The sequence below is a fragment of the Terrapene carolina genome, unplaced genomic scaffold (assembly GCF_002925995.2).
Source record: "Terrapene carolina triunguis isolate 2854851 unplaced genomic scaffold, T_m_triunguis-2.0 Scaffold89, whole genome shotgun sequence".
Taxonomy (NCBI): domain Eukaryota; kingdom Metazoa; phylum Chordata; order Testudines; family Emydidae; genus Terrapene; species Terrapene triunguis.
The window spans coordinates 6,089,967-6,106,143 of record NW_020664440.1 but is presented as its reverse complement, the minus strand read 5'-3'; the positions used below and the strand labels follow the sequence as shown (position 1 = coordinate 6,106,143).

Here is a 16,177-nt window from a genome sequence, read left to right as displayed (position 1 = left end):
AGAAAAAAAAATCAATAGAGGGGATCTCCAGAATTAGATCCTCTGGCTTTTTCATCCAATTTCAAATTGATAAATAATAAATAATGACAGTAATAAACACTGTCTGGCTCAGGGATCACAGTTTTATTCAAAAACAAATCACAATTTCTTTGGAGTTTTCAGATGCTGGCTTGTATGTTCCTGTACGTCAAAACATTCAGACAGTGATTCTCAAAACAGTAGCATAAATATTAGTATGTGGACATTGCCTTGATTGTCCTTCAGTTTATTTATTAATTGTAGTACACTAGCAGCAAAAGGCTCTAACAGAGACCAAGATCTCATTGTGCAAGGTGCTGTACAAACACACGGTAAAGCCCTATTGTGTTTTTGCTCTCTACTCACCATTAAGAGTATGAGGAAACCACACGGACACAGCTAGGGTCCAAATAATTGTAATTAAAAACGTACAAGGCCTACCTACGTATACACCCTGCTGCTCTCTTAGGTTCTGGTGGCTTCTGCAATAGAAGACAGAGAGGAATCCCTAACTATTTAAAGGGATACTACCTAATTCCTATAAACTACAGACACACAGTGTACAATCCAAACAGACAAAGGAATGAGTAGTATTCCCATTTTACAGATGGGGAGACTAGGGCACACAGAGATTAAACAGCCTCCCAAGGATTTTGCAGCAGAGCTAGGAATCAAATCCAAGTCTCTTAAGTGGCTCCTCTGTGTCTTAACCCCACAACCAACCTTCCTGTTATGGCATCCCTGAAGACACTGGTTCCATTAAGAGCCATATCCTATCACTTTGCTCATACGTTTCATCACATTCGTATCTGTGCTTCGCAGGTGCAAACACCTGCACAAATTCTAATGTATTCTAACAGTGAGCCCCAACAGGTGTGGTAGATGCAAATAGTAATACTTTGCATACATATAATAATACCTAGATGTTATATATTGCTTTTCATCTATAGATCTCATAGTGACACTGACCTACCTTGTGAAGTAAATTCATGGAGGTTAAGTCCATTAATGGCTATTAGCCAGGATGGGTAAGGAATGGTGTCCCTAGCCTCTGTTTGTCAGAGGGTGGGGATGGATGGCAGGAGACAGATCACTTGATCATTACCTGTTAGGTTCACTCCCTGGCATTGACCACTGTCAATAGACAGGATACTGGGCTAGATGGACCACTGGTCTGACCCAGTACGGCCGTTCTTACGTTCTGTTCTTATGAAGTGCTTGTTCCATTTCGAAGATGGGGAAACTGAGGCACAGATGGGGGAAGTGACTTGCCCAAGATCACACAGCAGGCCTGTGACAGAGCCAGGAACTGAACCCAGGTCTACTGAATCCCAATCCAGTGCTCTCAATTGGTTTAAAAGACAAGTGGAAGTGCTAGTGGGCATGCCGTACAAGCCTTCAAGTTTCAGCGGAGAGCGCATTTTGCCCCTTCTGCACGCTTCGCCTACGGGCATGATGAGCATATTTAGTGGGAAACTTCACCAACTGCCTCAACAGGTATTTTTAACAGACTGTTTGGCCAGTGGGACCCAGACCCCTCATGTGATTTTGGCTGAGAATGGCTACTCTGATAGACCCCTGCGTTGCAGAGCAATGGCCTCTCTCAAATGTAACAGCGAGGATCGTCAGGTTTGTTAGAAACCACATTGCTTGACGTAAGGCTTCCAAAACAGCTTTAATCCTCAAGAGGGAGGATGGTCCAGTGATAGGCAGGCCATTTGTCTGGTTTGAAGCTGGACAGTCCTGTTTTGGAGTGGTTTGTTCCTTGTCTGGCACCGAGACAAAACCAGGTATGGTTTTGTCCAGTATTCTGCATGGAGGACACACTGTATCATGCACAGAAGTCACGCAGACAGGGGCAGTGCAGCACACTCTTCAAAATGGCGTCCTCCGTGTGGCTTGACCTTGGCCCTTGACATGGACCAGAATGTCTGGTATTCTGGGGATGCGTCAGTGGCCACCCTATCCAGTGGTTAGGCTGCTAGCCTGGGACTCTGGAGACCCCCATTCAGTTCCTCCTTCTTCTGCAGACCTCCGTGTGACTTTGGACAAGTAACCAAGGCCCAGATCCTCAAAGGCATTTAGGCACCTCAGTTTTCCATCTGTAAAACAGGGATAAGACTTGGCCTGTGCTATGCAGGAGGTCAGACTAGATGTTCATAATGGTCTCTTCTGGCCTTAAAAATCTATGAAAAAATACCAGCAGTTGGTTAACGAGTAGTGTTAGAAAAGTGCCATGGGAAGAACAGGTATGGAGACTGAACTATCCACTCTCTGGATCAGGCCAGTGGAGGGACAACTCCCTGTTTGGTGCCTGTTCTGTGGCTAGAAAAGAGGTCTGCGAAGGACAGACCAAATTCTACACTCTCTAGGCCTGTCAATCCAGAACCAGCAGTACAATGGGCACAATCATGCAGGATATTGAGTGCCCTCAACTCCCACTGACCGCAGGGTGTTCAGAACCTGCTCAGCACTTTGCAGCCTTCACCCCCGGACTCAGGACTAAAAGGCCCCTCCTAGTCTTTGAGTCCAGGCCCTGCTATTGCAGGCAATCCCTTCACAGAATCCCATTCATAAGCATATCGAGTTCCATCTTAAAACAAGGTAGGTTGTTTGCCTCCCTGAATACACGTTAAGGAAAATGTAAATTGTTTATAGTGATTAAACACAGGTATTCCATTTCTTCAATCTTATTTCCCAAAACCAGAGCTGCTTTGATATTATGGGCCAGCCCCTCAGCTGCTATAAATCAGCAATGCTCCACCGAAGTCAACAGATCTACACCGATTTCCACCAGCTGCAGGTCTGGCTTGGTGTATGAAAGAAGTACCAGAAAACAAGCTCTTTCTGACTCATTTGTGAAACGCAGACGGAGAGCATGGCATAATGTTAGCAGTGAAAGAACATCCTTATAACGAGGATCATGTCAAGGCAATGAGGGACAACAGGCTGAGGATGTCTGAAAATAAAGGCTATTATTAATCAGAACATCAGAGTCTCCATATTTTGTTGAAATATACAGGGTTAGTTCCTCAACTGGTGGAGAACTGATTTCAATGGAGCTATGCTGGTTTCCAGAATCCTACCCCAATGCCTTTCAATCTGCTCTACAGTCAATCTGCTGTACAGTTATTTTGCTCTCTCAGACTTAGAAATCCCATTTAAAGAAGTCTTTCTCAAGCAGTGCTACCACTTCCTTCTTCATCAGCACCCGAGCAGGCAGTTAGTCAAGCCAGTAATCAAGGATATTCTTCTGTTATCTACCAGCCCTGCAGGATTAAGAGTAATCCCGTGAAGGAAAGTTGCCCAGAAAAGGTGCCACAGGAGGACAGTGACCCGTCAATGAACTGAGATGAACAAACAGCACCAACTGTTGACTTTGAACAAAGCTTTTAACCTACATGGCTGGATCCCAAATAACTACATTTGGCCCTTTTGCTGCTGTACAACAGAGCCAACTTTGGGTTATCATACATACGGGGCTGCACTGGCGCGGGGGTTGGAATAGAGCCCTACAGCTCCAGGTGAGGTTGGGCAAGTCTTGTGCCTTGATTTCACTGCTAAATGGCTGATTGTTGAGGTGTGAAACCAGTCACTTGTCTCACTTCCCTCAAGGCACAGTATGGACATACACTCTTTTTCATGCTAACGCCAGCTGGATAATCTAGTTTAATTCAGTTTCACACTGGTCAGTTACAACGTATTTACACTGGCATCCAGGCAAGGTTACTCCCTATCTATTTTAGACTGTTTTGTTTTACAACGCCACATCCAGACACCCCACATTCTCCCCATGTTTCAAGCAGGATGAATATATGACCAAGGCTTGCAAAAGGGACCAATGATTTTGGGGTCCCAACTTGAGACACTGTGAAGGGGCCTAGTTTTCAGAAAGTGCTAAGCACCCACCCTCTGAAAACCAGGCCTCTTTAAAAGGGTCTCAAGTTGGGTGCCCAAATATACAGGTTTGGTTTTGTTGGTGGTGGGGTTTTTTGGGGGGGAGGGGTCTTCTTTCAGCATATTGAAGATATAAGAGGGGGCAAATGAAGATCAGATGTTGGACCGTCAGCCAGCTGAGCAGTCCCTGTCAGGAGGTTGAAGCCACTGGTAGATCTTTGGGTCAGACGGGCCAGGGCCACTGTGCTGGAAAGGCCGTGGCAAGGAATGCCCTTGAACCTTGGCATTCTGTCAAAGGAGTGTTATTGGCTTTCACTTCTGTTTCTTGGTCTGAGTCAACTACACCGACTCAATGAGGTGAAAGGAGCAGGTCACAAAAAGATATTAAAGTTTCATGAATCTTCATTTAGGCTAAATGAATATTTGGAGACCAGTTACTTCTTCCTACAGTGTATATTAGTATGGCACTAGGCTCGATTATAGAAATTACAGCAAGATAGATTTGATTATATATAGTATAACGTGACCCAATGGCTGGAAGCTAAAAATAGACAAATTCAGACTGGAAATAAGGCATAAATTTTTAACACAAAAGTAATTAAACAACTGAACAACTGACTAAGGGTTGTGGTGGATTCTCCATCACGGACAATTTTTAAATTGAGATTGACTGTTTTTCTAAAAAATCTGCTCTAGGAATTATTTCTGGGAAGTTCTCTGGCCTGTGTTATACAGGGGTGGGACTAGATGCTCACAATGGTCCCTTCTGGGCTTGGAATCTATTATTCCATTCGAGTTCGTATTTCATGCCCATCAGTGCAATATCTAGTCACCTGTGATGGCTTGGTTTTCTCCTGGTTTGGAAATAGCATTACTTAAAGTTCTCCAGTGAGGACAGGATACCGTTATTGGTCAGGCAAATAATAAGCACTGATGCCATCATTTGGTATTATTTAGAGAAGACCCTGAACCACGGAGCACAGATCGAAATCCAGACACAAACTTCTCCAAAGCTCAGGGCAGTTGCAGTCTGGAGCTCTGCTTTTCGAGGCATTGCTAGCCACGCCAGCTTGAGAATCTAGCTCTGGGTTCCATCTCTTGCATCAGTAACTACAGCACACGTTACACGATTTTTGTTCTGTTTGCTGGTTGAACCATATTGAAATTAGAAATTCTGATGACATTTTCATCAAAATTTTAACAAGACCAAAAAACAATGGGTTTCATTTTTGTGAAAATTATATTTTTTTAAACCAGCTCTAGTAAACAGCATATATAAACAAGCTTATGTTCTGACTTTATTATTTCAATTAAAAAAACAAAGTTACAAAACCTGATGGCAAACTATTAACTACCTTGCATAGTAAAACAGGTTTTATTATATTGGCTTGCAGACAATTGCAATAGCTGCTTTAGCAGAACAAAACTCTGAAAACTTACAAACTGGTGCCCTGTTCCTTTAATGACATCTTCTAAATCACTCAAGCTGTTTATGTCAGCCCGCTCTAGTGTTAAATGCCCAGTCAATCACATTAGATGTGTTAAATACACTCTGGGGCAAGTGTGTTTCAAGTGTTTAATGTTCTGTAAACTCCCACGGCTACCTTGTCTGCAGTCACTAAGCAATTTGGCATCACCAACTTGAGGAAAACTGAAGCAAATATAAACCCAATGCAGGAATGGAGAAGGGGAGCAGAGGACAAATAAATGTACATAATTCTAAAGGATTGCATGGCAAAGGTGATGGCCTTGATCATACAGCTGCTCCAAAGATGGATCTCTATGCATTCACTGACCCTCTGTTACAATTGTGGTAGCAATTCATATGTGGTAACATTTAAGATCCTTTCAAAGGGACAGTTAGCTAATTAGGATGAAATGCCTTCCATTCCAATGTCCTATTTAAAAGCATACACCATACACTGTATTTTAGCCCTATTGTTTTGAACAATGTAAAAGCCAGAAGAAAATGAATTGCAACGTAGGAACATGGGAATTGCCAGACTGTATCTAACCCAGCATCTTTTCTGCAACAGTTGCCAATACCATGTGTCAGAGGAAGCTGCAAGAAATCGTGAATTAAGCAGTTATGGAATAATCTACCCCGAAGGAAAGTTCCTTTCTGATACCCAATTGTTAGAGGTTAGATTGACCCCTGAAGCATGAGGGTTTATATCCCTCCCAGAACTTGTTTCTGGTTTAATACTTATGATTCTAACTGGGTATTTTCATTACCCAAATACATATACGTGCCCTTTTTAATCCTGCTAAACTCTTGCCCTCATTGATATCTTGTGGCAGTGAGTTCCACAGCTAACCACATACCTAACATTCCCCAACCACCTAATCTAGCCTCCATCTCCACAGTGTGGAGGTCCCCACAGTAGCACTTCCACTGGATGTATGGTGATGTCAGGGCCTGAAACGTGGGCTGCCTAACCTAGTGGTTGGAATGAGGAGCAGCATCAGAATAGTGGTCACACCAAGGGTGAAGGCTGGATTCAGCAACTGGGCTCAGGGCATGGTGACAGGAACAGAGACGAGGTGTGGTGACAGGAACAAAGAACAGGGCGAGACAGCAAGAACAAGGAGCAGAAACCAGGCGAGGAACTTGGTCTCAGAGGTCCAGGCAGCAACAGGCCTAGTGACTAGTTGCTCAGACAGGGAATGGGACAGGAACAGGAAGCTTTGCACCCGGTGATGCCCAATCAGCAGTCTGCTGTTAGTCATCTGACCCGGCTGAGTCAGCCTGTGCGCTTCTGGTAGTGGGATATCAGCAGCAGTTTGTTCAGTGGCAGAGAGGATAAGGCTCCCATTCGGCGGGTTCGAGATGTGTGCTACCTGACAGAAGATTTGTGTGCAGGAGGCCAGCTTCCCACTAAAGCTGATGGAAAGGCTCTCACTGAATTCAGTGAGCCGTGGATTTCCCTCCACTTCCCCTAGGGGGTGGTGTACACTCCGCCTGAACTGCCCCTTCATCCCCCTAGTGGTCAAACCAACCAAAATGAAGAACATTCCAAGAATCAAGAATATACCAACATGACATCTGAAGTTTCAAGTGGAGTATCTATATTTGAACAGCCCGAAGCACAAATACAGCTACCCACTGAAGAAACAGTGTCTCCACAACCTAAAGGCAGTTCCCGATGTTTGTCAGTCAAATTTTTCCCATTTATTGGAGTTAGAAAACAGGGCTACTGCTGCACCTCTTGCAAAAAAGCTTAAGAAGAAGGAAAGCTTCCCACTGCTACAGCTGGTAAAACTGGAGGAGCCTGGTTTGCCAGACTGATCAGCAAAACCAGTGCTGACAAACTATGGGAAAAAGCTGCAAAACACCAAGCCTCTGGACTGCATCGAGATGCACAAAGCCTTATAAGCCAGTCCCTTTCAAAGCCAATTTTAGAAGTACTTAATGAGGCTGTTAAGAATGCTGGAGACACAAGACAGTTTATGTGAATAAACGGCTGTCGCATCACACTTTCTATTTAAGCAAGAGATACTACACACTACAAACTGGAGGCCAACATTAAGTGCATTGTCACTTGTTAACCCAGTGCGTTCATCTTTGGTGGCTTCTCATGTGTTCTTGTTAAACTCTGAGGATAGGACAAGAAGCAATGGGTTTAAATTGCGAGCGGGAAGCGGCGCAGGGCTGAAGTCCTGAGCCCCGGCACCCCGCCTGCGGGGCTGAAGCAGGGAGCGGCAAGGTGCTGATGCCCTGAGCTTTCCCCCTGCCCCCCCCCCCTCCAGTGGGGGTATCACAAAGTTGAAACTCCAAGCCCTCCTGCCTCTTTTCCCCCTTTCCCCCAGCCAGAGAAGCATGGGGCTTCTTCTCTTCCCCCCCACTGCAGCCAGGAGCAGCACAGGGTTGAAACCCCAAGCTCTCCCCCACCCACCACTGAAACCAGGAGCAGTGCAGGACTGAAACCCCGAGCTTCCCCCCTGCCCCTGGGCCCTGGAATTTTTCTAGCATGTTTAGGGGGCATCAGAAAGAAAAAGGTTGAGAGCCCCTTGTCTAGATAATACTTAGTCCTGCCTTGAGTGCAGGGGACTGGACTAGATGACCTCTCAAGGTCCCTTCCAGTCCTACGATTCTATGATCTACTCAACTAGCAGTAGTACGAGCTGCAGAATCTTCAAAAGACATTTAAAGAGTCATAAATGTAATGTCTTCATTATACTCTTTTTTCAAGAAGAGTCCAAAAAGATTGAACATCTTGGAAAAAATAGAAGATTCTCTGGGATTGAAGTTCAAATTAGTCCAAACCAGGAAAACCTGCTGGCTTTCTCATACACAATCCTTGGCGGTTTTCTTAAAATTACTGCAACCATTATTACTGGCTTTGGAAAGTATCTACCAAGATGGGACAGATCTAAGTATTGAGGCTGGTGGACTATTGCTAATACGTTCAGAGAATACAATCATCTTTCTCTCTTATAAGTCTACTGTTGAAACCACTTGGGTCATTAAACAATGCAATTAGACATCTGCTACAACAGTAATAGATCTTTCTCCAGCACTAAAAGCTACACTTGGATCAATCAGAAAGATATCCAGTGAAAACATACTGGAAGAAGCAAAGACTTCAGTCCAGAAGCTGACTAATGAAGGCCCTTATATTGACTCCTTAAGTGACGAGGACAAGAAGTGTTTGCTAAGCCATCTGAAAAAGTACACAGACTTGATTCTTACAAATCTACAACAGCGACTTCTGAATTCTACTCAACCTCTATGCAGCTTTTACAGATACCTGTCTTATAAAACACCACCAGTTGCGTCAGGGGTGCTGGAACAATTTTTATAGTGAGAGTGCTGAGAGCCATTGAACCAAACTGAACCCTGTATATAATGGAATCCACTTCAAGATAGCACCTCTAGTTCCACCTCTAATTCCAGCACCTGTGAGTTGAGTGGAGTAAGGCACAATCAGCAATGGGGCTGCCAAGTGATCAGTATAACATAGAGAATCTAATCACAGAGTGGAATGTCATATGATGAATGAGGATTTGACTTCAACTTCTTTTTTACCATCTCTAGTGGCTTGACCTGATCTTTGTGCTCTGTTTCCCGGGATGAAAGAAAAGGAACTCATATCTGGCTACTCTCAGTCACAACAGCTACAGTTTCGTGTTCTTTTTCGTCATTGAATAGAATTGTGTGTTCTGAAAGAAGTCGCCTTCTGCCTGATCATGTGAATGAACTAATGAGCATATCAACTGAAGGACTGGAAGTACCGGACACATGAGAAGCCACCAAAGATGAACGCACTGCATTCGAGTAGCTCGTTAACAGAGTTGTGCAAAAGTACAAGAAACCAAGAAGAATGTAGATGTAGTGCTTCATAGAAGGCTTGAGTAGCCAACTTTAATTTGTGTGATTTTAAAACATGAGTTAAATCTAATAAAATGGTCGTGAAATATTTTTCAGTTACTATGCTGCCATACAGCTCCACATTCACCCTCACGGTCTCACTCCTTGGCCCTCACCCCACATAACACATTGTGGGCCACATATGCATCCCACAATGGTAAATAGGTTAAGAACCACTGAGTTAGAGAGCTTGTTTTTAGCCTCTAGGATGCCTGATTATGATTACACTGTCTGATGGTCAGTGTCAATGGTTCACAGTCAAGCTGGAAGGTCATATCAAGTGGGGTCCCACAGAGATTTGTCCAGGGTGCAGTTCTATTCAACATCTTCATAAATGATTTGGATAATGGCATAAAGAGTACACTTATAAAGTTTGCAGACGATACCAAGCTGGGAGGGGTTGCAAGTGCTTTGGAGACAGGATTAGAATTCATAATGATCTTGACAAAGTGGAGAAATGGTCTAAAATACATAGGATGAAATTCAATAAGAACAAATGCAAAGTACTACATTTAAGAAAGAATAATCAATTGCACAAATACAAAATTGGAAATGACTGCCTAGGAAGAAGTACTGCAGAAAAGGATCTGGGGGTTATAAAGGGTTACAAACTAAATATGAGTCAACAATTTAATACCATTGCAAAAATAAGCAAACATCATTCTGGGATGTGTTAGTAGGAGTGTTGTAAGCACGACACGAGAAGTAATTCTTCCGCTCTACTCTGTGCTGATATCTGGAGTAGTGTGTTCAGTTCTGGGCACCAAACCTTGGGAAAGATGTGGACAAACTGGACAAAGTCCAGAGGAGAACCATAAAAATGATTAAAGGTCTAGAAAACATGATCCATGAGGAAAGAATGAATGAAAAAATTGGGTTTGTTTAATCTGGAGAAGAGATGACTATGGGGGGACTTGATAACAGTCTTCAAGTATGTAAAAGGTTGTTATAAAGAGAAGGGTGAGAAATTATGCTCCTTATCCACTGACAATGGGACAAGAAGCAATAGGCTTAAATTGCAGCAAGGACGATTTAGGTTACACATTAGAAAAAACTTCCAAACTGTCAGGGTAGTCAAGCATTAGAACAAATTACCTAGGGAAGGTGTGGAATCTCCATCACCGAAAGGTTTTTTAAAAATAGGTTAGACAAACACCTGTCAGGAATGGTCTGGATAATACTTTGTCCTGCCTCAGTGCAGGGGACTGGACCAGATAACCTAGCGACGTCTCTTCCAGTCCTACATTTCTATGATTATTTATCAATATCAATGCAAAAGGATTAAATGCACAGCAAATAATAAGCTTCAAGGGGAGCAAAGGAACCTCTCACAGCACTCCCCAGTCCCTGCCAAGCCATGCATTTCATGTATGGGGAGACTACTGTGATGAGGGAGAAGGGGGTGGGGTAGGGTAGCTATGCCTGGGGTTGGTGGGACAGAGCTTGCATTGCCAAACTACTGCATGAACATCACCCCGAGAACTGACCTTTCAAAAATTATACATCCTTCCTGTGGGTTGGCGCTAATGGGCCTGCATGTTGCTGAGCACTCCTCTGAGGTGAGGAGAGCCCTATACGCCCATGGAAGGATGAGCTCAGGTCCTTGCAAGGCTGGGCTCTATGGGACTGACCCACTGGAGTCCATTGAAAGACTCTCATTGATTTCAATGGGTTTTTGAATCAAGCACTAGGTCAACAAATACAAGCCCTAGAGCATTCCGCATGTGTATGCCTTTAGCCTTTCCAGAGTGCATTACTCCACGAGGGAGGAAAACTGTATTCATTTTATTTTAAAAGCATGCAAAAAAATGGGAGTAACCGCCTGTAACTCCGATTCAGGATTGACATGCCGTTACATTAGTTTAATCAAAGCCTGCCCAGGTTGTTCACAGCCTGTTACAATGGAAGTAGCAAAAAGTAAGAGCTACCCAATATGCTCTGTTTTGTGAGCTGATGAGGGTGACTAGCTATTGCATTACAGAACTTACAACCTGTCACAACAAACGATAAGCTACAATTCAGAGGACTGCGTCATTTATTGCTCTGCCCAATGTTCGGCTTTGCCTGAACACCATAGCCAGTTATCTGGTACTCAGCTAGCTACGCCTGTTGACTTCCCATGGGCATTAGATCAAGGCCTTAGACATTTGGCAATGCTACTCCCAAAGACATTAATGCCCTTGCTGTACAGGCCAAATTGCTTCACAGCTGCCATCTTGATTGGGAGAAGTTACCTGCCGAGGCCAAAACAAGGAAAAACATTTCCAGCACGCTGTCAAAGCAGGCATCCTGTGTCTCCTTCACGCTTGGGAAATAAAGTGGGACAGGGTTTCATTGGCTCCTATTGAGGGAACTCAGCAGGTGCTTTATCATCGGCAGAGAGGGTCAAGTCCAAGTTCCTGCCAATAAAGGGCCAGAAGTGATGTAAAATTTGCTCTGGGTACCTGAAGCTAGACAAAACATGAGGTCAAACAGGTTGTTCCCATAGCATGTAGCAAGCAGAAAATGATCTCGGTATCATGTACACCGCAAATCGGGGCAAAGGTGAACAACCGTGTAATGATAAAGGATGACACCCAAAACATCACCCGTGCCAGGAAAACCCTGCACGTTCCATCAGACTGAGCAGAAAACGTGCCAGACTGCACTGCCATAGAACAGAACAGCGCAGTTTCAAGGGTGCATTGAGCAAGGCTGCTAAACCCAACACATCCTTCGCCCGCTAACAGCAGTACGATCACTCAGATCAGTCACCTGCAGACACCCGAGGCTGCTGGGTAAGACAGGAACTTGGTGCCCGGGGCTAATATTTTTTAGGGCCAGGTTTGAGTCCCACATCCCATGTCCCTCAACTCAGTTTGATATTTTCCAGCATTGACATACTTGGTTTTTGCCCATTTCTTTCAGCCCTTCTGCACTTCTAGCATTACAGCCCCATTTTTCCCCATCCCTGCCCATGCAGCCCAAATCCCCCCACAGCCGCACTCCTCTCTCACTATCCCACTCCACCTATGTTTTCTCCCCCCCACACACACAACCATGCTACACCCATGCTCTCTCCTGCCTCGGCCACCCTGAGCCCCCAAATACTGCACCTGTTCACACAGGCAATAGGATGTTGAGGATGAGAGCTCTGAATGGAGGCCATGGGGGACAATGAGAAGATAATGGACATTAACATTGATAAGTGGCCATATGACTTACCTATCCATACTGATATCTACTTATTTAACAAAACAGGGAATTTCCCCCAAGCAAACACTTGGCTGGGTCAGAGTTACGGTTGTTCAACTGCAAATTCTACAAAGACAATCACTAAAAGTCAAGCAGATCTATAATCACCATAGCTAAGCTCTTAAACATACTGCAACATTTAAAAGTCTTAGAACAAGACATAAAATAAATACCACAACGCTTTATAAAAGGGTAAAATTTTCAAAAGCACCTACCTGACTTCAGAGGCGAAGGCCTATTTTCAAGAGGGACTGAATCACTTCTGAGCATAGGCGCTGACTCCGTGGGTGCTCCGGGGCTGGAGCACCCACGGAAAAAAATTGGTGGGTGCTTGGCACCCACCGGCAGCGCCCCGCCCCCCCGCTCCAGCTTACCTCCACTTCCTCCTCCGCGAGCGCACCGCCGCGTCCTGCTTCTCTCCCCTCCCTCCCAGCGCGTGTCCCGCGAAACAGCTGATTCGCGGGGCAGGGAGGGAGGGGGAAATGCGGCGCGCTGGGGGAAGAGGTGGGGCTGGGGCAGGGATTTGGGGAAGGGATCCAATAGGGGCAGGGAAGGGGCGGAGTTAGGGTGGGGACTTTGGGGATGGGGTTGGAATGGGGGCAGGGCCAAGGGCGGGGAAAGGGTGGAGTTGGGGCGGGCCCAGGGGCGGGGAAAGGGGTGGGGGCGCGCAGGCACCCACCGGCACCGGAGAAAGTTGGCGCCTATGCTTCCGAGCCCATTTGAAAGTGAATGGGATTCAGGCTCCGAAGTACCCAATGGCCAGAATTTCAAAGGTTACGTAGGCACCTAAAGATGCAGAAAGGCCCCTAGCAAGATTTTCAAAGCTGCCCAATTTGATTAGGTGCCTGACTTCCATTGAAATCAGAGTTAGGTGCCTAATATAAGTGCGTATAAACCCCATTAAGCACTTATCTGCATCTTTAGGCACCTAAATACCTTTGAAAATCTGTCCCTAAATCACTTTTGATACTGGCGTTTAGGCTCCCAAGTCACATTTTGAAATTTTTACTCGAAGCAACGTCTTAAACGTGATCTGTGCAACACAAGATTTTTGATTTCATTATCCAAGTACAGCTTTCTAAAAGATGCATGATACGCCAACACACACGTGAATAGAGTGCAATCAGAATCTACAGTTTCTTTAATCTGTAGGTACCTGCACTCCCTCATTAGAAGAAAACAAAAACAACTGGGTATTTCTGATGTACTCACCTCCTCCATAGGTAGTGGCCAACATAATTGAAGACACCCATGCAATCTCACTGTAGGATGTGCCAAAGAAATCCTGGATTTCTTTGAAGAAGATTGCTATGGCTTTAGGAAAAGCGTATGAAAATCCAATGGAAATGAACGCTCCAAATACTACTGCCCAGCCCCAGCCCCCATCAGGAGGGGTGTAGGCTAGGTGTGTGTTAGCTGGAGGCGACATGGCCAGGCTAAATTAAAGCCCAGAAAGCACTCCTCTGGAAGCCCTGAAAAACAAAGTGTACACACGCAAAGTTAGTCCCTTGGGCAAGTTCTCCACGCCCAGTTCTCTCTCGCTCGCTCACTATCTCTCAGTGGTAAGGGTTTGGAAAATTTGCAGCTGCTGGAGCAGAGACCACCGAAATTTCAAACACTGTTTTAGAAAAACACAGTTCCTAGGTAAATCGCCTGGTAGGTTATGGCGCTTCCGTGCAATGGATAGCAGCTAATTCTAAATCTACTTACACCCTGGCCTAGCGACTCTGCCTGCCCTACTCGCTTTTATCGACCAACGATGAGATACCAGGGTTCTCCATAATTATTCTTTTGAGGTGGCTATAACTTAAGAATAAGGTCAAGATTTTGTCACGGAGGTTACAGAAGTCATGGAATCCATGACGTCCAGAGACTCTGTGACATTTTCCAAGGCAGCTGCCCGGTCGCCATAGGCGGATTCCAGAGCTCCCAGCTGAGGGCCCGCAGCTCTGAGCTGCCACAGGCAGCGCGGGAGCAAGGAGAGGGAGAAAGAAATCCTTGTGCTCTCAGCCACTGTGGGTAGCCCCTGGAACCCCAGCAGCGGTGAGTGCTGGACCCTCCTCCCTCCCCATTTTGTCAGTTATTTTTAGTAAAAGTCAGGGACAGGATACGGGCTTCCATTAATTTTTGTTTATTGCCCATGAACTGTCCGTGACTTTTACTAAAAATGTCTATGACAAAATCTTAGCTTTACTTAAGAATAACAGCCCAAATTTTGGCCATTTCCACACCCCTTTGCAACTCCAGCGGCTTCAATTGGCTCACTCTGGGATAAAAATCCGGGAAAAATTCGTTCCGTGTGTAATGTTCCACTCTTTTGGAGAGAACAGAATTCTATCACTGTATCTCCTTCCTACCGCTGTGTGTGTTCAAGGAAAACCTGAACCCCCCTATCACCACCACCAAACACATAAGCAGGAAAAAGGCAGAAAGTGGCTGCTTGAAAATGCAGCCAGGAGCAAAAAGACAGCGTGACTGGTACCATCTGTGGGAACATGCACTCAACACATACATGCACAATCATGCACACAGACAACATGTAAGACATGTGCATACACACAGAACACACCAGGGGAAAATCAGATCAAAGGATTCTTAATCAAGGACCCTGTTATGTGCAATGCACATGCCTGAAGAACACAATATGGATCCACAGAGAATACACTTGCATATGCAAAGAATACCTCTGCATCCAAAGAATGAACATGCACCTAGAACACACAGCACATGCATACGGAATACACACAGCCCTAGTACATGGGAATCACATACACACCCAGCACACAGGCTCACATTGTGAATGCACATGGATACACAGAAACAATACAAGAAACATGCACATATAGTATGCAGACGATATGTGACATAAGCACATGGCACACAGATTACATCAGATTCACTGGCTTACGGCATACACAGGACTCATATGCATATGGCACAGCAATAATACATGAAACACACAGGCATATGGAACACAGAAGGTACACAGGCTACATAGATATGTGGCAAACACACGGGGCTCACACACACAGCACTGTACATAGAGTGTACACACACAGGAACATCCATAAGGCACCATGATAATACATGAAGCTCACATGCATGTAGCACACACATGGTACACAAGAAACAAGCACGTTACTGCACCTAGCACACACATGCAGGTACATGCATGTAGCACACAGGCTGCACACAGAGTGCACACGCAGGCACATGCATGTGGCACACAGGCCGCACACAGAATGTACTCACAGGCACATGCATGTAGCACACAGACTGCACACAGACTGTGGAGGCAAGACACAGACAGGCACAGGCATGGGTACAGAGGCTGCACGTAGGGTTTGCACACTGGCACATGCATGTGGCACACAGACAGGCACATGCCTGGGTACAGAGGTTGCACGTAGGGTGTGCACACTGGCACATGCATGTGGCACACAGACAGGCACATGCCTGGGTACAGAGGCTGCACGTAGGGTGTGCACACTGGAACATGCCTGTGGCACACAGGCGGTGCAGAGCGGACACGCACAGGTACATGCCTGGTACAGAGGCTGCACGTAGGGTGTGCACACTGGCACATGCATGTGGCACACAGACCGGCACATGCCTGGGTACAGAGGCTGCACGTAGGGTGTGCACACTGGCACATGC

The 16,177-nt window shown here is 45.4% G+C and overlaps 1 protein-coding gene across 4 annotated transcripts in view; it reads right to left on the bottom strand.

Annotated features, from left to right (window-relative positions):
* The window catches only part of LOC112110977 (monocarboxylate transporter 2-like), a 48,605-nt gene that overhangs the window by 31,514 nt on the left and 914 nt on the right, over positions 1 to 16,177 (bottom strand). For 2 of the 4 annotated variants that reach the window (XM_024206217.3, XM_024206216.3), the window contains exon 2: positions 13,733 to 13,992. The exons of 1 other annotated variant lie outside the window; for it this stretch is intronic. In XM_024206217.3, the coding sequence (XP_024061985.2) occupies positions 13,733 to 13,949 (217 nt within the window). In that variant the 5' untranslated portion in view covers positions 13,950 to 13,992. Of the gene's footprint in view, positions 1 to 11,520; positions 11,686 to 13,732; positions 13,993 to 16,177 lie in introns of those variants that run through there. One more of the 4 variants, XM_024206218.3, reaches the window with a different exon arrangement.